Source organism: Rousettus aegyptiacus, unplaced genomic scaffold (genome assembly GCF_014176215.1).
Source record: "Rousettus aegyptiacus isolate mRouAeg1 unplaced genomic scaffold, mRouAeg1.p scaffold_m13_p_3, whole genome shotgun sequence".
Lineage (NCBI taxonomy): Eukaryota > Metazoa > Chordata > Mammalia > Chiroptera > Pteropodidae > Rousettus > Rousettus aegyptiacus.
The window spans coordinates 110,080,568-110,102,207 of NW_023416306.1; the positions used below are offsets into that span (position 1 = coordinate 110,080,568).

The 21,640-nt window shown below is 34.6% G+C and overlaps 1 protein-coding gene across 1 annotated transcript; it reads right to left on the minus strand.

Annotated features, from left to right (window-relative positions):
* Nucleotides 1–365: 365 nt before the first annotated feature.
* LOC107508084 (rho GTPase-activating protein 11A) lies at nt 366–21,547 on the minus strand. Its single transcript, XM_016139611.2, has 12 exons — nt 20,662–21,547; nt 17,477–17,547; nt 15,639–15,735; nt 14,889–15,142; nt 14,154–14,317; nt 13,836–13,982; nt 9,304–9,378; nt 8,432–8,599; nt 5,850–5,979; nt 5,250–5,358; nt 3,263–3,401; nt 366–2,821 (listed from the first exon to the last, which is right to left on the minus strand). Exons 1-12 carry the CDS (start codon nt 20,788–20,790, stop codon nt 1,242–1,244), a joined length of 3,063 nt encoding a protein of 1,020 aa, XP_015995097.2. The 5' UTR covers nt 20,791–21,547; the 3' UTR covers nt 366–1,241.
* Nucleotides 21,548–21,640: the final 93 nt, after the last annotated feature.

Genomic DNA, 21,640 nt, shown 5'->3' on the forward strand with positions numbered 1-21,640 from the left:
ACAGAAAATAGTTTTAAAATAAAATGGATAAACTACTATCAAGTAGAACTTGGTAAAGCAAACATCTGATGACTTTAAATTTCTCATATACACAGTTTATCTGGTTGCTCCAAGTAGGTGTGCAATGCTGTTTTATTCTGCCCAATATCTGAATGTGGCATTCTAATAATTGACCTGCAAAACTATCTTCAGTGGTTGATTCTACCTGCATATTCCTTCCTCTAAAACTTAGATATCCTCTATTATTATTCCTTTCTCAAAGATTTGTAATTTCTAATAATTTAAAACATAAATTCAGGTAGATTTGTTTGATAATTTGGGTCAAATTCTAAAAGGTACTTTGAATTTCATTAGTCTCAGGCAGGTCATTTTTCAGAAAGTTATCTTTAATGTCTATGCTAAATAAATAACATTTACATACAAGACAAAATCATCACAGGCTTTTATAAGAATCCAAAGTAAATGTGGAGATGCAATGACTATTACAAATTCTAAAATCAAGCATCTGCATGTAAGAAATCACCTTGGTTAAATTATTCAAGCTTAATTATTCCTCCATTTTAAAATCTATATCGGACAAAAAAGGACACAAATGTATTTGTGCAAATTACTTTAAAAATATATTATGGCTTAAAAGTCATCAATTACTCCTGAAGCATCATACTATATGAGCACACTTGAGTCATTAGTCATTATTCTTAATTCAAGTGAACACAGTCTACACATCAGTAGGCAATAGAAACCTAATTACTTTGTCCCAAGTAGGAATAAAGGACTAGGATGCTATTGAAACAAGTTAATTCCTAGGGATTTTGGTAAAGATAATAAACATTAATTTAATTCAAGAAATAAGATTTGCAGGGCTTATCTCTTTGAAGCCTTTACATGCTGGAAATTGCTTGTAGGAAACTTATCTGACTTAGGAGGAAAAATGACAGGAAATAGACACAAACTCGTTTCACTCTTCCTATTACACTTAAGAAATAAAATTCATGCAATTTTCAAAAATTTCTTTTAAAGTATAATCTCTGCTTTAAGAGATAACAATAAAATTAAGTTTAAAATGTTGCCATAATTAAGAAAAACAAAGTAGTCATTTAGCTGTAAGAATCCATTTGCCTATGCAGTAAAATCTATCATGTAACCATCCTGAGCTACAGATTAACATGTAGATTACCTTGCAAGTCACATCACCAATTGCCAATTTTATTTACATCAATGACAAGTATAACATTTATCAATTATAAGTCTACAGGTTTACTTGTTGGTAGTAGTTGAGCTTTTCCAATAGGATTTTTGGGAGAACCTTTATACCAGGCCCTTTCTCTTTCTGATGGTTTCCTAAGGACCCTGTAATTTATCCCAGGAGAAAGGCCTGTATTATTATTTGTAACAGATTTTAATACAGCATGATTTGTCAGATCATCCAAGGGAACCTTAATTTGGTTATCAGATATCACTTTCTGTTTATCAACTCTGGAAGACCTAAGAGAAGCATTCAGAGAGTCTGGATGCCTCTTCATCTGAGAGAAAGAGTTAGCAATTAATTCCTTGCTTGATTTTGAAATTGCATCAACATTTGATTCTTCACATGACGTAGATTTCTGTTTTTCAGGACCTGACTGGGCACATGAAATTGAGGAATCTTTTGATGTACTTTCTGTACAAGAGGAAAGAGCACTGTCACAGCTCACTGATTTAACCAGAGGAGAAGCAGTATCACCAAGCTGCGCCAATTTATGCCTTATAGGTTGTCTGTTATACTCCAACAAAGAATTAATTCTTCTGACAGACTGACGGACAGGCGTACGCTGAAACTTAAGAGGTGACTTAACTTTTGTCCTGTTAGGTTCATTTAAAGAAAGTTTATTAAACCACTGTATGTGGTCTGAAACCTTTCCATGCTCTGTTACTTGTAATCTTTCAGAAACCGTCTTATCACATGTTTCCACCAGTGACTGCTGTTTAACCATTCTCATGGGTCTAGGTTTTGATGAATTGGTTATATTACACGTACTCTGATCTGAGGAAGAGGTGTTAGCTGCATCCTCCCTAGAAGCTGTGCACTTTAGTAGGTTCTCTTCAATCATATTTTCTTCCTTTAACTTAGTATTTAGTTTATCTCTTGGGGTCTGTTTATTCACTTGATCATCACCAGGCAATTCTTGCTTGCTTAAATAATCATTTAATATATCTGAATGAATTCTCTTTTCATGTTCCTGTTCCACCTTCATCTGAGTTAAGTAATATTTTATAGTTGCTTCTCTATCCAATTTTTGAGTTTGATATGGTGACAAGTCTCTTTCTGAAAAACTATTTTCACCTTTACTAGTGTGATGCTCATTTGATCCTATCACAGTCAAATCATTAGTTTCGAATAGATTTTTCTCTGGGCTATATGCTCTAGGTGTTTCATGTAATGTTACTTTCCCCACATTAGTTATTGATGATGACTGCCTGTGATTTATCAATGCATGAAGGTGACTTCCAGATTCAGAAAATGCTTTCTGAATTTTCACTAAAGTCTCTGTGCTCAAGTTATTTTCATCTCCACTAAGAGATCTTCCGGTTATGTTATACTTATTGTGTACATTAGAAGGGGAGAGTTCATATGAATTAACAGATGACTTTTCCTCTGTAATATCAGGCTCCAAAGAATAGTTGTTCACCTCAAGATTTCCCTCTGTTGGAGATGCTTCATTTGCGTCTGTTTCTCGAAAACCTGAATTACTAGGTCCTGTCCACGACATCCGGTAACTTGTTACATCTAGTCGCTCTGGAGTTAATAAGTTTTCTTCGGACTTACTAATCTTTTTGGAACCTAAAATAAAGCAGTTCAGGGTTTTTAATCGTTTATATTTTGACCTAGTTTTGAAATATTATCCAAACTCATGGTAAATAAAAATACTAAGCATTTAATTCCTAGAATTTAAATGTAATTTAAAAAATTTAAATTCCTAAAAATTTAAATTTAATTTAAAAAATTAAATTAAATATTTATATTATAAAAAACTTAAATGTTGAACATTTTCATATTTACAAGTATCCTCCAATTGTTCACAGAAAAATACACTGCCAATTTAAATACTTTCATCATTCGAACATGAATTTTAAACTTCTAACACAATAAATTAACATTTTATCATTAAAAAAGCAACTAAAGGTTATATGTCAATCATATCTCAGTAAAGCTGGAAAAAATTTTAAAGCAAGTCAGTTTTTTAAGTTAAATCTTAACATTGCCATGTAAATGTATCTTTACCTTTCTTTGTTAATCTTTCATCAATATCTGGGCTAAAAAGCAGACCTGTTTTTACAGATCCAACCCTATTTTTAAAACTTTGTTGATTTGCAAGTCGTCGACCAACATTTTCACATCTATTGACACCAGAACACCCATTCTGTACAGAAAAGTTGAAAAAGTCTTGGTTAAGAAATAAACCAGTGAATTTTCAAAACATTAAGACTAAGTAAACTTTTTGTAATTATCAAAATCCTCTATAATTAAAAAAGAACATATAATTGGGCAACATTTTTATAGCAAACACAAATATACTTGTATGCATGCTGATGAAAATTATAAGCATTTGACTTGGCTATTAGTTGATATTTTATCATCTAAAATAGAAACAGCTTCATGTATTCATTAACTAAAAAAAAAAATAATAATTTTTAGAATGACGACTCTGTGCCAGACAGGGCCTGTTCAAAATAGTGAAAGAAAAAAGAAAAACAAACAAACCTCAAGACCAAAATCTTACCCTCATGCAATTTATATTCTAGATGGTAAGATTTAGACCAAAACAAAATATACAATTATATTGTATAATATATAATACATAAGATGAAAAGTGCAATGTTGAAAAGTAAAGCTAAGTAAGAAGAATATAGAGTGGTAAAGAAGGGGGGTATAATTTTAAATAGAGTGATTGTCAGATAATTTGTGAATAAAGAAAAATGAATGTGAGAGTCATAAAGGTGAAAGGGGGAAGAAGATTTCAGAGAGAGGAAAATGCCAGTGCAGGCTCTAAGGCTGAAGCCAGATCTGGCATATTTGACCAACAGCAAGGAGGCAAGGGTGGATGAAGCGGAGTGTGCGAGGGGCAGTGGCAAGAGGAGGGCTCGGAGAAGGAGGCTGGGAATAGGTCATGGGGAAGGTTGCAGTCAACCTAAGGACTCTGGCTTTTATTTCCGAGTGAAATGAGGAGTCTGAGCAAAGATGTGGCATGACTTACTTAGCTTGGGGTTTAAAAGGATAATTTTGGATATAGTTCTACAGCAAGGTAGAAGCAGGTAGATCCACTAGTAGAAGTTTATTACAGTAATCCATGTTTAAGATGACAGGACTTAAGAGAAGGTTAGGAATGTAGTACTGGTAGGAAGTGGTTAGTCTGAATATGCTCTGAATGCAGAAGTTAGACAGGATTCCCTAATGGCTTAGACAGGGCGTTTGAGAGAAAGTGAAGAGTCAAGAATGTCTACATGGCTTTTGGCCTAAGTGATTAGAAGAATGAGGTGCCACATGGAGATGCCACATGAAGACCGCATGTAGAAGTGTGGTTGAGGGAGAAGGGGAGGAGCAGAGAAAAAGTGGCAGTGAAAAAATGCATCTTGGAACTCTATTTGGAACAGGTTACACTCGAGACTTCTATTGGATCAACATCCACACAGGGAGGTAAGTAGGCAGATGTTAAGAGATGGCCAGTTGTTCAGGAATGCATTCTGGGATAGAGATATAAATTTGGAAGTCTCAAGTAAATATATGATGTTTAAAGCTGATGATCACCTTGAGTGAGTAGAGAGAGAAAAGAGAAGTCCAAGGATGAAGCTTTGGGCATTCCAATATAAAGAAATTGGAAAGGTAATCAGCAAAGGAAGAAAATCATGAGTGCAGTGTCCTTGAAGCAAAGAAAGTATACCAACGAGAAGCAAGTGATCAGCCATGTCAAATGCTGTTAGGAAGTCAAGTCAAACAAGGACTGATATTTGTCCATTGGCTTGAACAATGAATTTAGTCATGGGTGACCGTGAAGAGAGCAGCTGCAGAGAGTACTGGGGATGAAGGCCTCACTGGAATCAATTTAAGCAGAGTAGAAAAGGAGGAACTGGAAGTATTTAAGCGTCAAGAGTTTTGCATAAAGAGAATGGGACAGTAGCTGGAGGGGAGACAGGGTTGAGAGGGTCTTTTAGCATCAAATCTATAGCTTTATGCTAACATCGACATCAATAAAATGGTGAAAGATACTTACTACATCTTTGCTACTTTTCCCCAGACTAAATTTCAAACGAAGAGATCTTCGAACTTTTTCTTTACGACTGATTTTAGGAGAAAAGCAGCCTGCTTTTCCTGATTCCACCCTTAAAAGAGCAGAATTACAAATGTTGGTTTGTAGCATAAACTTGGGAAAATTCTTGAAAAATGAAATTTGAAAGAATGTCCAGGGTAAATCATATTGCTAGTAACTGAACAGAACAATTTTCAGTTAAGCTTTATGATACCATCTGTGAACACACTATATTGGCATATAAAATGATCTCTCTTGTCCATCACAAGTTATTTAGTCACTTACAAATTGGAATCATTAGGGTAGACTAGCTTTTAAAATTAATCAGAAATTCAAAAATTACACTCATCAACATGAAGCAGGATTTTAAGTTAGCAAACTGGACTCAAATTGGGAATTTTCCTCTGGAAGATATATAAGGGGTACTTGATTATTAATCCTTAATAATCCTTATAAAGGCAGAGGGAGTTTTTAAAAATTATGATTCCTGATATAAAGACAAAATATTTTATTAACTATATGCACCAAATACCCAATAAAAACAAAATGTCCTGGATAAATTACCTGCAAACTTTTTTGCTTGCAATTCTTTTACTTCGCCTTGGCATATCTGTACTGATCAAATGATTTCCACTGATGGCTACAGGAGAGAGTGAACTCTGAGATGACCCATCTGGACTTGTATCAATGTGAACTATAAAAATAACCACATATAATATACCACACATACATATTCTTTTTCAAAATATAAACTATTAATAGCAATTAGACTTAAAGTCTTAATTTCTACTCCTAAACTGTAACAGAATCACATAATTTCTGGTTAAAAATTTCAGGGGCCAAATAACCCAACTCAAATAGAAAATAAGTATCAATTTTCTACTTTGTAGGAGCCAATTAAAGGTTAAATTAACCATTGCTTTCACACTGGAGTTTTGCTTTAAATTTGTTTAGTAATACAAAGGAGGGGAAGGCACTGTGGCAGATGGAAGAAAGGGAAAGCTTCCAGGACAAACAGATTTGAGTTTGTCCCACCACTTACTAAATTGCTTTAAGCTCTGAAAATGGACTCCTATGGTTGAATATAAGTATTTTTGTAATGTGTATAAAGTATCCAGCAGAGTATCTGATACATAATATTAATTAATGCTATTATCAAAAATAAACTATTGAAAAACAATTTTGAGTCTGAGTATCCAGTATGCACATGGTAGTCAATCGTCTATAACACATGTCTAACCACTTGGCTGCTGCCATGTTCCATGCTAACAACTGGTGGTTACAACAGCTCATTTTGATTAAGTTATTTAACACTATATCATGAAGAAAAGCTCCATATACATCTGACTTATACTTGGATCATGCCAAGAGTCTGAAAACATGAACACTCTCAACTCATTACCAGTACTGAGAAAGAATTCACACAGGTACCCAGAGACATCCATGTTTTTTTAGTTATTAAAACAGAAAATAATACAACCATTATAGTGACTTTAGGATGCATTTGGCTAAGGAAAACTTTGGAGGCAAATATAATATATCCAATGAAACATAGGTGGCTTTATTCTAGGGCTGCAGTCTAGTAATCTTGAAAATATGCCAGTGATCACAAGGAGGCAGAGCTAGAATATATGGAATGCAGTTATTACACATATATAAAATAAATTATAAATAGGTATTCTTTTTGAAATTAATGTTGTTGCCTTTATACATTAAAAAAAGCATTTTGTAGGTAGAATTTACTGAACTGTGCTGGAGAAAGTAGGATCAAAGAAAAATGGTGAGTTAAAATAATAAATTAACTGCTGATCAATTTGTTAATCTTTTTATTTAAAAAACTTCACTGATTAAGCTGGCACATACGAATGTTACAACAACACAAGAATGTTTAGCCTATCTGTGGGGAGCTTGGAGAGGAGGAAGCAGCAAGTCCATTTCTTGGGGAAGATGCTATAATGCTAATAAGCAAAGGCAGGAAGAACTACAATTCATATGTGTCATTTGGAAAAAGTCCTTCAAAGTGGAAAAGCCTTTAAATATTAAAAAAACATTAAGTTACTTTAAAGGAGTTTAAGTCTCCAAACTCTGAATACTAAAAAGCTATAGACAGGGTCTCAGAGTTCTTATCATTGACACGTTAATGAATGATAGAGAACTTGTAAAGGACCCCAGAGAACAAGTTGCTATTCTGTTCAATTTTATAATAAAACGAAGAAAATATAATCCTTTTGGATAATAATAAAAGCAGCTTTTGAGAAGATCTCATAACCTAGCTAATGAATTCAAAATGGAACTCTTAATATTGTCTGAAACCAATAAAAATCTAGAAGAATCAGAGATCACTCACATTTTGAGTAAATATGAGACAAATACGAGGTAGATGATCCTGGGGTTAATTAGGGTTTCATTTCATTTTGGCTTGACCATAAGGTTAACATGAGCCCAACTTGTATTCTACACATTCTAAAGAAGCCAACTCAACGTAAGACCACACTAATAAAAATATGGTATTCAAAGTGACATGATTTTATTACCCTCCAGAGGCTCTGGTTGGCCACAATTAGGAACTTGTAGTTCATTTGAAAGAAAATGGCTGGGCCAGTAAGGGATCTGGAAATCATACTACAAGAAACAATGCAAACAAAGTTTTTAAAGCTTTTATAAAAGCTAACTGAGGATAAAACATTAAAAATATCCCCCGTCCCCAAAAATGCAACCTGCAATAGTTACTCCAACTGTAACAACCTCACTTGGATTCAGAGATAATCACACCTCTGGCAAACTCAACTCAACAGAAGAAAGCAGTATAGCCATAGCTATAGATCCAGAAGTAACTAAAGCAAATTCAGGAGGTCCAGTCACACAAAACCTGAACACCAGTGCTATCCACAGAAGCCCAAACTCTCACTCCACGTTATTTATCATAACTTTCAATGGGCATAGCCAGAAATCACATACACACTAATAATACTGAGTAGTGTCCATTTTAAAAATTAGAGGGCTTTATAAAAATTCAGATTTGATAAAAGGTAGACTAAAGCTCTGGCTCCTAAAGGGTGGTATTAATTGGAAACAGCCCTTTCTTTGCCCAGAACAAGCACTCGTGTTAATGTTTACAGACCAATTATATACATTATATTTGCTACCTGATACTGGTGTAGAACTGCTGCTGAAGAAATTACTTGGCAATAACTCAAAGTTGAAATTGTGCTTGATGGACTTCCTTTTCTTACTTGAGAAACCATGAGAAGAATCTACTGGCAGTTTACGCTTAGCATTTGGTGTAAGAATCACTGGTGATTCGGATAGCTGGCCTGGAAAAAAAACAATTTGTTTCTCCCACAGTTGATAAATACAAAAGCTTTATTTATTCTTATAAAGGTATTACTTAGAGCTATAAAAGAATGGGGGAATATGATTAGATTATCAAATATGTTATATGACTGAATTAACACTATGTAATTCCATAAAATAAAAACAGGCAAATTGCAAAGAGGCAAGATTCTTAATAGTAGTAACTTAAACCAAATAGATTAACATGCATATAATTCACATTAAAGAATATTAACATAAGGGAGAAAAATCATAAGGAGTTGAAACAAAAACTAATCTGAATGTTATTTTTGCTTTTCATTATAATTGAGTATTAACCAGTTAATTTATTCAATCTGGAAAACAAAACAAATGATTATATTTGTTTCTAGACTGAATAATTTCAGCCTTAAGAAAACCAAGATAAAAAATTGGAATATACTTTAATAAACTTCTGGCTCTAAAACAAAACTATGATTTAGGAATTGAATTACTTTCACATGCTCAACAGCATCCAACTTATAAACAACAGAAAAGCATAATTTAAAAGATTAAAGAAATTAAATCTAAAAAATTCTTATCTACAATTTTGGGTTCATTATCAAATGTCATAACACAGTACAAGATCTCCATTGAAAATAATATTGGATTTAATTAAACCAAAATGTCAGAAATTTTCATTTAAATAAATACACATAATACTTACTGATTCTTTCCTGTTGAGGTGTAATAGAAGGTGTTCTGCTATATTTAAGTTTATTTAGTGCTCCACTAACAAAATCTGAAATGCAAGGCATATGTAATCATATAATCAATTATAACTTAACATTTACCTCTCTTTCACTAATAATTCATATTGATATTTGTGGTCTTTCAACATCTAAGTTTGTATCAGATTATACATTTCAAAGTCACTTAAGGTTATTTAAAAGGAATTATTTAAAAATCAGAAAAAAACCTGAAGGATATATTTTTATTTTATTCCACTTATACTCCCATATCTCTCACTCAAAAATAAATAAATAAAAGGACAAATGATGTACAGAAAGAGTATGGAAGAGGAAAGTATTACTTGTCGAGGAAGGGAGGAAATGGCAACGAGAGAGAAAGCTTTTCAGGGGAAGTAAAACCTGGCCTGTGTTTTGAAGAATTAGTAGCAAAGAAAGATGAATAGCATATGCAAAGGCATGTATGTAAAAACAGGATTTACATATACTAGAAACCAGTAAACAGAGAGCAGTGGATATGGTAAGAGATAAGCCTTACGTATCTGGCAGAGAGATACACAGAACACGGCCTGAGTGTCATTTAGGAAGTTGAACTTCTCCAAAGGCAAGAGGGAACAAAACTGTCTGATCTGCATTTTAGAACTAAGGGAGCAAGCCTCTTTGGAGGCAGGCAAACTGACGGTTTGTCTAAGTATATTACTAAGTCATTTGACGAACATTTATTTTGTACGTACAAGTGTCAAAATATCATTGAAGAAGTGATATTTAAGTTGAGACCTGAAGGAAGAGTGGGAATTAGGCAAGAAACGAAGGCCTGAAATGAGGCAGGAGCAGTGGAAAAGAGAGGCAGGAATAAAGGTATTTAGGAGATCAAAGTGAAAAGATTTGGTGAGTAATGAGATGTGGGGATGAGGAAAGAGTGAATTAAGGACATATGAAATTCTGATTTTGATGACTGAGTAGACAATGCTGCTACTCAAAGAAAAAGGAAATTATACAAGGAAGAGTTAGACATGTCTATGAGACACTGAGATGGCCAAGAATCCATTTGTATAAGATCAGGGCTGGAAAAGTAGATTTGGGAGTCTAGAAATGGGAGTTTTTTAAAATAATAGTAAATTTCTTTTTGGTAAGAAGAAATGTTAACCCCTTCTTTCAAATGGGTACAAATGAAGGGGAAACAAAGATCTTGGAAGAAAGGAAATTTATTACAGGGATTATTCTTTCCTTTTTAGGTATGCATATAGCCTTCATAATTGGAGTATTAACATGCACGTTATACATTATTAGGCCTTTACCGTACAATTTGATATTTGCCAAACATACTGTAGTCATGCATCAGTTAATCTAAGTATTTTTAAGCACTGGGTAAGTCTGTTTGCCAACGATTCGTTGATCTGATGAAACATTTTAAAAAGGAAGAATATGAGAAAGGATAACAAGCCTGATCAAGTTATAACCTCCAGCCACTACTACTGCTCATATTTCTAAAAGGAAATCATGGCATAAGATATACCATAGACTAGGACTTTCTTAGTCAACTCTGGGTCACGAGGTTAAATCACTCTGAGCAATCTCTCTGAGCAAATCATACCTTCAATTCTTGATCAGGAACAAAAGGCCAGAAAGAGCTCAAATTCCAGCAGTCAACTCCAGAGAATCTGTATCAAATGCCTAGCCTCAACAAAAGCCCTCAGAGTATTGTTTCAAATTCCGACCTAAATTTTCAATAAATATTTCAGATATAGGAAAAAAAATATAGTAAATGAGATCATTTAAGAGGAAGAAAAAGTTTAAGAAGATCAGCTAAGGAAGAATGGAACATTTAAGAGGTGTCAGAAAAAGATAATCCAGAAAATGAGACAGAACAAATGGCTAAAGAGGTGGGGAAGCAATAAAAGCACAGCATTACCACCCCCCACCCACCACCCACACCCCACAAAAAAAAAAAGAAAGGAAAAAATATCAGGGAGGAAAAGATTCTAAATGATACAAGCCTCCCACACACATTGGATTTAGCTATTGGGAAGTTATGACTTCAACAGGAAGACTTTCATGTAAAAATATGCCCCTAATTTTCAATCACAATGAAACACTAAAGTCTTTTAAATATGTTCATTTACCTGATTAATTACTCAAAATAGTTATTTAAATTTAAGTTCAGTTATAGCTCACTTACATGTTATTGAGAAATCCTACACCCTCAAATGAAATAGGCACAAAGCAGGGAATACTGAAAAGCTCAATGAAGAGCCAAATATAGGCAATGCTCTAGCTGGCAGGCAATGGTTAATCAAGCCCTTCATGGCACCTGACAGAAAAATGAGCTTATAATGGAAGAGGAAAAAGAGAAAAAAAGAGAAATGAGAGCTGAGCAGAAGGGAGAAGAAACAATCAAGCAACAGACTCAGCCACAGCACATGACACACAAAACAACACAGCAAAATCAGGAGAATAGAAAGACAAACTATTCCCTCTATAATCTGAAACCATCCTGACTGCATTATGTGCCAGGCAAAGTACAGACCATCCCTAAAGAAGGGAAAAATTATGTCTCAATCCCTTAAATAGTCTCGTGAGCTGACTACATTTCAGGAAATGCCACACAAAGAATGGCATATGAGTTACATCAACTCAGCAGAGCATCTCCATCCATGAAAAACACTTGTTAACACAGTGACAATACAGAGAAGCGTGCACACACAATCACATACACAGGCAAGAACAAGAAAATTATGATGGACCAAATCCCTCTTGCTTATTTAATAAGTTTGCTCATGGAATTTGTGTAGAATCTGGGGCAATACAATTATTGAGAACTGTCATACCCAGCATAAAATTAAGCTAGAGTAACTAACTCACTTAACAAATACCAAAAGTTCTGGAGATCGACTGCACAACATGAATGTACTGAACACTACTGAAGTATACACTTAAAAATGGCTAAGATGGTAAATTTCACATTATATATATTTTTCCACAATTTAAAAAAGAAGTCCAAAGATTCTTCAAAGTAACTGCAATTGGATCACATGGATGTTTGTGGTATTTCAAAGTCAGATGCGAAAAAAATAGAAGGTTAGCTATAACAAATGACATCATTCTATTTATAGCATTCTGGTTTTAGTAGTGATATTTCCATTTACGAAATATAATAATTCTCGATCACTGAAAATATCAAATTCTAGAAAATGTAGCATTCCTATATGTGATGTTAAATGAACACTAGCAGCAAGGTGAACTTTTTTTCTAAATGGAAAAATGGATAGAGACTGTTCACTGACAGCAATAAGCAGGGCAGATTTATTGAGGTATTAGTGAAACTGAGTAAATGAAATCACAAAGGGAAAGAAGGTAATAAAAGATAATCTGTGTCCGAGAATATCTACTTTTGAGGTAGGAAGTTTAATGGATTAAACTGTGTCCTCCAAAAATATATGTTTAAGTGTTAACTCCCAGTATTTATAAATGTGATTTTATTGGTAATTAATCTTTGCAGTTGTACTCAAGTTTTATTTTAAGCCACCTAGTTACTGGTGCTTTGTGACAGTAGCCTTAGGAAACTAACAAAGAAGGCATTAAGAGAAATCTACAAAAGCAGCAAAGAAGATACAGAAGGCAGTATCATATAAGCCAATAGTTCAAAAAAGAAATGGTATAATTAATAACAATTGGTTCTGATACTCAAAAGATAAGAAATTTCCTAAGATAATCAGAGGACCTATAGACAGTTTTCTTGGTCGACAAGGAGATAAGAAGTCTTATAATTGATTTCACCATGATGGAACTCTGGGTCTTTTCGATTCTTCCTTAGTAATGTTCCTTCATTTACTTCATACTCCTAACTAATTCATATAACTTTTCAAATCATGATCTCACACCTGGATTATTGCACACACTTCTGATTTTTCTCCCTACCTCCAAGTCTCAATTCTTCAAACCAGATAACTTTCTGAAATATTTTAATAATGTTATGTCTCTTCTCATAAACCTTTAATAGTTCTCTTAATACCTATCTTAATATTCTAATTCTTAAGCCTGACATTGAGCTCACCATATATCATCCTAATCCTTAGGATTAATACTTCAGTCAAGTCATGCTGGTCTTTTACAGACACAGACATTGATTATTTCTTCTTTATAGAAACCTTTTTTCATAGCACCCTTCTCCTCTAGAATAGGATATAAGTATTCTGACCCTCCACTCAGTTTCCCTAATTCTACCCATTCTTCAAAAAGGTACAGTTTGACCTCCTATTTGAAGAGTCCCCAATCATTACAAACTGGGAACTTTTCTCCTTGGAACACATTTTCTTTGTGCTGAAGATACGACACAGTATTAGATTGTATTGTCATTTTTACTTTTCATATGCATATGTCACATCTTTTCAACTATGCTATAAACACCAAAAAGGCATACACCATAGTTTCTGCATATTTATGTTCGAATGCATTTCAGATAAAAGGAAATTGGTGTACTGCCATAAAACAGACTGTCACTGCTACTTACCTCCTACACTTTGCCTTCGCTTTCTCTTACAGTCACCAGGAGTTTCATATTCACCTTCTTCAAAGCCTTCTAGTGATGGAGTAGCACAGAGACCATCAATACCCATCATAGCTGGTATCTTCTCCAGGACAAAATCTGGAACATGCCCTAAAGGAAAATGTCACAATTAAGATTTTTCCTCTATTCCCCCTTGAAATGTTTAAATAGTATATACCAACTTTCTTAACATTTGTCTTCAAAGTTCACTTGGAAGAAGCTTGGATCTCCCTTATTTAAACAAATTTCATCGTTTCATATTGGTAAGCAACTATATCTTACCAATATCCGATGCATAATCAATAAGAGTCTGTACTACTGCAGCCTGTAATCGTAGTTTTTTTTCTGTGTTAACAGACATCTTTTCATGTCCTTCACTTGTCTGAAGAAGGTTTGGTGCAAATATCACTGCAAGATTGCTGCTATCCATCTTATTCTCACTGGACCTTAAATGAAAAATAATTTTATGAGATGGAGCCAAAGATAAAAATATAGAGTTAAAATAATGTATTAAATCTTGAATACCTCTTACTTTACCAGTCAAACACAAGTGAAAATACCGTTCCCTTTCATCTACTCATCTACATGATTTGGCTTGAAATAATACTAAATGAGAAATATACAGCTTCTGTGTGCTTAAATATATATCAGAAAAATAATGCAAACCAGAGTCCACACTTTGTTTTTCCATACAAGCTGAACATGTTTATTTGATGTTCAAACCCACACAGAGAAAATTTGAAGTATTAGAAGGAAGTATGTCTAGAATAAGCAGTCTCACTGACAGCAAGGAGAGGGGACAAATTTGAAAAACCAAACGCAAAAATTTTAAAAACACTGTAATCTGAAATTATTCAGTGGATGAAAATCCTATAAGCATCAATAAGTCATTAAGGCATTCACAATTCTGACTCTAAGACAGTGAGGAAATATCAAATCATTTGTTTCTTAAACTATATAGAATAAACTTCTTATAGTAAGGAAATATGTTTTTTAAGACTTTTAAGTACTACTTACCTAAGAGAAACATTCCTGAGGAAGTTAAAGAAATATCTTAATATATTAATTGTGTGGTCAGGCATAAGACAGGAGAGCAACAATGTAGCTTTATTTTTCTCCTCTGTTCCTAACTGTTGAGCTTTGAGAAGTGCTTCATGCAATCCAGCTGGAAGAATGGGCTCTGGAAGTTCCCTAAAAAACTGCTTAAGAAGTCCTGCAACATCACACGGAGGTGCAGAAGACAGGCCACTTTCACCATGGTCTAATTTATTCTGAAATAAATAAAATAATCTTGAGCATTTGAGAGCTTAAGAGTACATAGCAAATAGTGTCCTTTCTTACACTCTAAAGAGCTTTCTCCAATAATTTCTCTTAACTCTTGTTTTGATATACATATGTCTCCCTTTTAGAAGGCTAAAAACAATTTCGCAAGTTTTTTTTCCATTTACAGAAACGAGTACCATGAACTTAAAAGTACTCTTTTGAAGCACTACATAAATAGCTTGATTGTGATAATTTCACCACGTTTATGTAAATCAAAACATCAAGTTGTACATCTTAAATGAATTATACCTCAATAAAACTGGAAAAAAGGCATTATTTGATATACATTTTCTTTTGAAAAATAAAGTTCTTCTGACATGTAAAAAGATATTTGCAAATTCAATTTCTGTCAATAATTCATGTAATACTTCTAAGTATTTCAATCATAAAAACCAAATCAAAATAGGGTACAAAAGAAACATTAAAGTTCAAGAATATGCTTACCTTTAGTGCTTTTAGACGAATAACAGATCCTGATTTCCTAAAAAGCCCTTCTGTATGGATATGCTCTTCTAAAGATGTGCAAGCATCAACAAGAAAACTGAAAGAGAGAAATCTTTTCGGGTGGCCAGATACACACCTTTCTAAATCCTATTATTCTGCCAAAGTACATCAGCAGACCAGGCACTACACTCCTTTCGGAAGCTCTGATGCCACAATTCCCTGTAATCCCTGCCATGAAAGGTTGTTGGCTTCCTAAATTCTTCTTGAAGACCCATCTTTTTACCCATAACACCTTCAATGAGCCCACTCAATCCTACATACTTCTCAATCCTACTCCATTTCCTTGCCTCCACTGAGAGCACAGGATTTGTCATTTTTACTGCCTCTACTTCTTCATATCCCAGTCTCTACCCTACCTTCTCCAATCTGACTCTTATCTCCATTACGCCAACAAAACGACCCTTGTCAAGGCTACAAGGGCCTCTCCCTTGCTAAATCCACGGTCACTTCATTGTCTTCATCTTGCTTGTTCTAGTGTTTAACATACTGGATCACCTCCTGCTCATCTTGAAAATACTTTTTCACTATTCTTCTGGTTTTCCTGCTGACTCCTTGAATGCTTCTTCTCTAACTCGTTTTCTGGATCCTCTTTTTTTGCCAGACCTCCACATGCTAGGATGACCCAGGGCTCTAAGGTAGTCTTCTTTTCTTTATTCTCTCTCCATGTGCAAGCTTGCACAGCACACACAGCTTAAAATATCTACCATCTACTACATTAGTCCAAAAATAAGGAAAAGTTTTATTTCTCACGCTAACATTACCTGTTAGAGGAGCCAGATATATCCCAGTCCTTAGAATCCTTCTCATATTTAAAGGTATGTGCTTAATTTCTTTATATCGAACAATTTTGAACAACATTGACTTTAGATGCTTAGTTAACAGCCGGTACCAACAAATTAGAACAGATGTCAGCTATAGTAACTGATAGAGTTCTACTGGTACACAGCGGCTGAATGTCATAGATGTTAACTGACAAGTTTTTTTTTCTTTTTAAGCAGGCAACAAAGATGTAGTCCTTATTACTGGGAATATGACTACAATTCTAAATGTTGAAAATCATTATAAATGAACATTTGACAGGTCTTTTAAAAGGCAAAAGAGTGAGTGGTTACCTTATGAAGATTGTGAATCTAGACCTATAGGCTGAGGGAAAATGGTTCTAAAGCAGCGAGGTGTTCAATAAATGCTTTTGGACAATGTACCAAATACCTAGGTTTATTGGACTAGAATAGCCAGAAGGAACCCTACTTGTGCATTTTTACACTACTTTCTCAGATGTAAACTTCCTTAGTAATTTCTGATGCAGTTAGTCTAAAGGTTATTTACAAATAAAAAGTAAGTGACATAGAAAAGCTTCGGTGTTATCTAATTTATATTCACAAATACTCCAATATCTTAACCCAAATATACTTTTATCTAACATTTCTAAAACAAACAAAAAATATCAAAATTACAAACTGAATTTGTAATTCAGTATATTATTGAATATAATCAAAATTGTGGGAAAAGAATTGGTATCAGACTGAAAACTGTAACTTAATAGAACAAAAATAATAGCCATTCTAACATTTATTCATTACTGAACCTTAAAATTCAATCCTGGGAATGAATACAAATTAAAAGTTAAAATGTGTAAAAGTTTAAAAAAAATTTTTTACATTACTCTTAAGAAACAAAATCATTTGCTAGTTCAAAACAAATGTGTGAGTCCATCACCTATTCTTAAACACTCAAACACCAGTTTGAAATATTTACTCTTCATTTCAAATTTTGCTTACCTTGGAATGTGTCCATATTCTGGTACAATGGAATGGGGCAATGCATTAAAAGGTACTCCAAATATTTTACCCTAAAATGACAAATTTAGTTACTCTAACACAAATATTAGGCATAATATAAGTTTCATAAACATTAGGCAAGTTAAAAACCTCAGGAAATAAAAAAAAAAAAAAGCAGAAATAAACAATCAAGACAATGAAAACAATAATTTCAATTACATTTGGTAAAGTGTACTTGAAAGTAACTACTACATATCAGACATTATGCTAGGTCCTGGGAGTATAAAGATGGTAAAGATTAAGTTACTGTTTAAACTTGATAAATTCCATCAGTTTCCAATGCCATAAAGTGCTTAATCAGGAAATCTTAATCTTATTTGGCTCAAAACACTAATATTTTCTCCAAAATACTATCAGTTCCTTCGGTAACCTTATAAATGCTGACTTTATAAATACTGACTATAACTTCCTTCAGTCATCTTATAAATACTAATTTGAACAAAGGGCTAAGTCGATTGATAATGGTAATTCCTATCACTCATTGAGAATTTCCTAAAATTATTTCAGAAGTGGGTATTTTTAGACCTGATTATCTTTTCCACACTCCATGGAAAAGTGCTATTCAAACTATGTTCTGATGGATCCATGGTAGGAATTCTGAGAACATTTAGTTTAAATTTCATTTAACTATTTTGAAAACCACCTTTAAAAGTCATATTCAAATGTAGTACTCACATTTAAATTTTAATACATTGAAGATCCCAAGAGTATAAACTTGCATGTTGGTTAACTTACATGTTTGTAATGTTTGTACACACCTTGCCAATAATATTGTGCATGTATTCAAGCTTCTTAAAAATGTGTCACTAATTAAAAAGTTTGTAGTTTATCGCTGGACTTAAAAAAATAAATTGAAGCCTGTATATGTCTCTTACAAAAAATTAAATAAGTGGGTATACCTAATCTCACAAATGGTAATTTAGCTTACATATACCCGCTCTCCATGAGTGCTCTGGGAGCAATTATGTTTTAAGAGCACTTTATTTGACCTTATATTTACAATCAGAAATCATTCGACATTGTTAATGATTCAACAGAGTTATTAGTCCTTTTCAAGCATCTGGCTCCATTTAATTGATGGATATAAAAAAGACAGTATGGTATAGTGCTTAAGAGAGCAAGTTCCTAGAGGCAGGACTGCCAGATTTTAAAATCCTGGCTCTTCTACTTGTTAAGTGACCTTGATCAAATTAACATTCTTATCTCACATAGGTCCAAAGTCATAGCTGTACAAAGAATTAAATGAATAAAAGATGTTAAAACATTTATATCAGTGTCTGATACAAAGTAAGCATTCATAGAATATTGGTTACTGTTATGATTATCATTTCAAGGTGAGCTGCTTTAAAAAAAAAAAGTTAGCATGGGCAATCCCTTATTAGGGTAAATTGGACTTTGCTTGATACTGTGAAATCCAACAAAATACAAAAATAAACCAGATGCCGAAGCTGATTATAAGTCTGAAAATATCATACATAAGTAGAATTCAGGGTGATTTTTCCTTCAGTCACTATTACTCAATACTTGGCTTCACAAGTAACTGCTATAATTTAACCTCATAAAATGTTTTTGAAAGTTTATGATTGGAATATTACAATATCATCTTAAAAACATTGCTACTATTTTTCTTTAAAAAGTCAAAACTATCGTTTGCTAACAAACACTAAAGAAATTGAGCTTTCAAACCATTACCAATCCTGTAACACCAACTTCAAACAATTACCATTCATGTAACACTACAATCCTCTGTAGTTCTTCAGTAGAATATTTTATTAGGGTTTCTAGCATGACTATCAACTAGGATGCAGACCACTTATGGTAACAACTATCATTATTTGAATAAGTGGCTTGTGATAGGCATTGTGTTAGTCCTATTTACAGATCTTAATGTTTTTTAAATCCCCTAAACAACCCCAAAACTGATACTATTATTATCACTTTACAGAGTAGAAAACTGAAGCTGAGAAAAATTAAACAATCAGTCCAAGGTCCCAAAACTAATATGGGCAGAGCAGGATTCAAACTCAGGTCTATCTGAGTCTAAAACAGGTGTCGGTTTTTTCTTAAGAGATGAAAAAAAAAAAAAAAATCATGTACAAATTCAGATACTCACAAAACCAACTATATTTGAGATCTTGGAAAGCCAGTTTTACAACCCGAAGAAAACACTACAGCTTTTAAGTATAAACAAGTATCTTGTCATTATGATGCAAACAACAAAAACGATTTCTCCAAATTTATAAGTATATAAATTGTCAGTTTTCTCCTCTAAGTACTTATTATCTTTCAGAAATTATAAATTAAGAGTCATGCAATTTAATTTTATTTTCATCTCTAAGTACTTAGAAAGTACGATAGGTAAATTTAAAATAAAATGTGTTATGTTCAATTTATTTCATGAAATTATCGATGGTGCAGTAGATATAAAAATCTCATTTCAAAATCCTCTTCCTTGACCACCCAAAAATGATCAACAGCGTTTTAATCATATCACTTTGGCATCTCAATTCACTCATAAACAAAACAAAACTTTATGTCTCCAAATATGATACAGCCAAGTTTTTGGTTTTTGTTTTGTTTTGTTTTGGAAAATGAGTGCATATGGAGGCATTATCTGAAACCTATTTCTAATGTTCTGTTACACCTCCTCATCAACTGATTCATTGTAGGAAATGTACTGGTCTCCCTTGTCCCTCTCCAAATCTTACCCTGCAACAGCGGTGGTGGGATACTGTTTGTCTCCTGTCCCATGTGCTACTTGTTCAAAATACAATAGATTGGCAATATCTGGAAATTTTTTAAATTGTCACAAACAGGAGATGCTATAGGCATCTGGTGGGTAAAAGCCAGAAATATAACTTACTTCAATGCACAGGACAGCTACCCATCATTCCTCAATTATCTAGTTCAAAACGTCAAGCTGCTAAGGCTGAAAAACTGTGCAATTTTCTCTCAGTGACCAAAAATGTAATTCTTTAAATTTCTGAGTTGAATTAGACACAACCACATTCGCTTTTGGATCCATACAGAACGAGCATTTCAGCATGATCTGATAATAAGTGCTGGTACCGGGTGTGACTTTTTAAAATTTTTTTAAAACCTAAATCTCCTTCCCCAGAACTTACCACTGTTTCCGTGGCTGCTGCCTCATGTTTCCTGCGATCGCACTGTCTACGGCCACCTTTGACTTTGATGCCATAGACAGCCCGAAGCTGCTGCAACAAGGCCAGCCTCACAAGCCTCTGATCCCACATCCCCCGCACGTCGCCCACTCTCTGAGGCAGAATCTGAGTCCTGAAACCCGTTCGCCACCGAGAGTTCCAATTTCCGAACACTCTCAGGTTTGCGCTCTGCTCCGTTGCCTTCCGGCCAAGTCTAGCACTGTTCCGCTCCCGGAACCCAGCCACTTCCACGGCTTTTTCCTAGTTCTTCTACCCACTTCGACCGACTGTCTTTTCTTAGTCTTTCTATCTAGCCACACCTCACCTTTCCTTCACTTACACAGACCTTTCTTGTCACCTGACCCTTTCAGCTACTTACACAAACTTCCGTTCTTTCTCTCTGATCCTTTCCGACCCTTGTACCAACGCCTGTTACCAGCTTCTCACCACTTCTGGCCACTTCCTAAGACTCTCTTTTATCCAAACCTGACTTTGCCCTCGTTTCTAACCGTAAGGACGACTCTTCTCGTCCCTCCTGCCCTGGCAGGCTCAGTTGAACGTTCGTCTCTCTGTACCCGCGGCCCCCGCCGTAGCCCAGCCGCCGGACCAGCCGGCTGCTCAAGCGTCTCTTCCAGTCCCGGTCCCCGCCCGGGCTGGTCGCCACTGTCACCCCGTTTCACAGGCTGCTCCTTCCCTCCCCCATCGGCCTGTCTGCAACCCCCAGCCTGCACATTCCGGTGCGCTCACAAAAGCTAATCAGCACTCTTCATGCCTCCTCTCCCACCGATTCCGCGACACCCGGAACCACCGTGAACGTCTTCCCTTCAGTTCCAGCCCAGGCTCAAATGGCAGCGCCAAACAGCGCTCCGCACTCTGATTGGCCCGCTCCTCTTTTCAAACTCAGGACCTCAGAGGGTGGCCAGATGCTGCCTGTCTAGTGAGG

Bases quoted from the DNA above. Each gene is read 5' to 3' on its own strand.
- LOC107508084 (XM_016139611.2), bottom strand. From the start codon at position 20,790: ATGTGGGATCAGAGGCTTGTGAGGCTGGCCTTGTTGCAGCAGCTTCGG. The intron at 9,379-13,835 runs GTAAGTAGCAGT...CTTGCATTTCAG, and splicing joins GCGAAGGCAAAGTGTAGGAG to ATTTTGTTAGTGGAGCACTA. The intron at 3,402-5,249 runs GTAAGTATCTTT...TTTTCTGTACAG, and splicing joins GGAAAAGTAGCAAAGATGTA to AATGGGTGTTCTGGTGTCAA.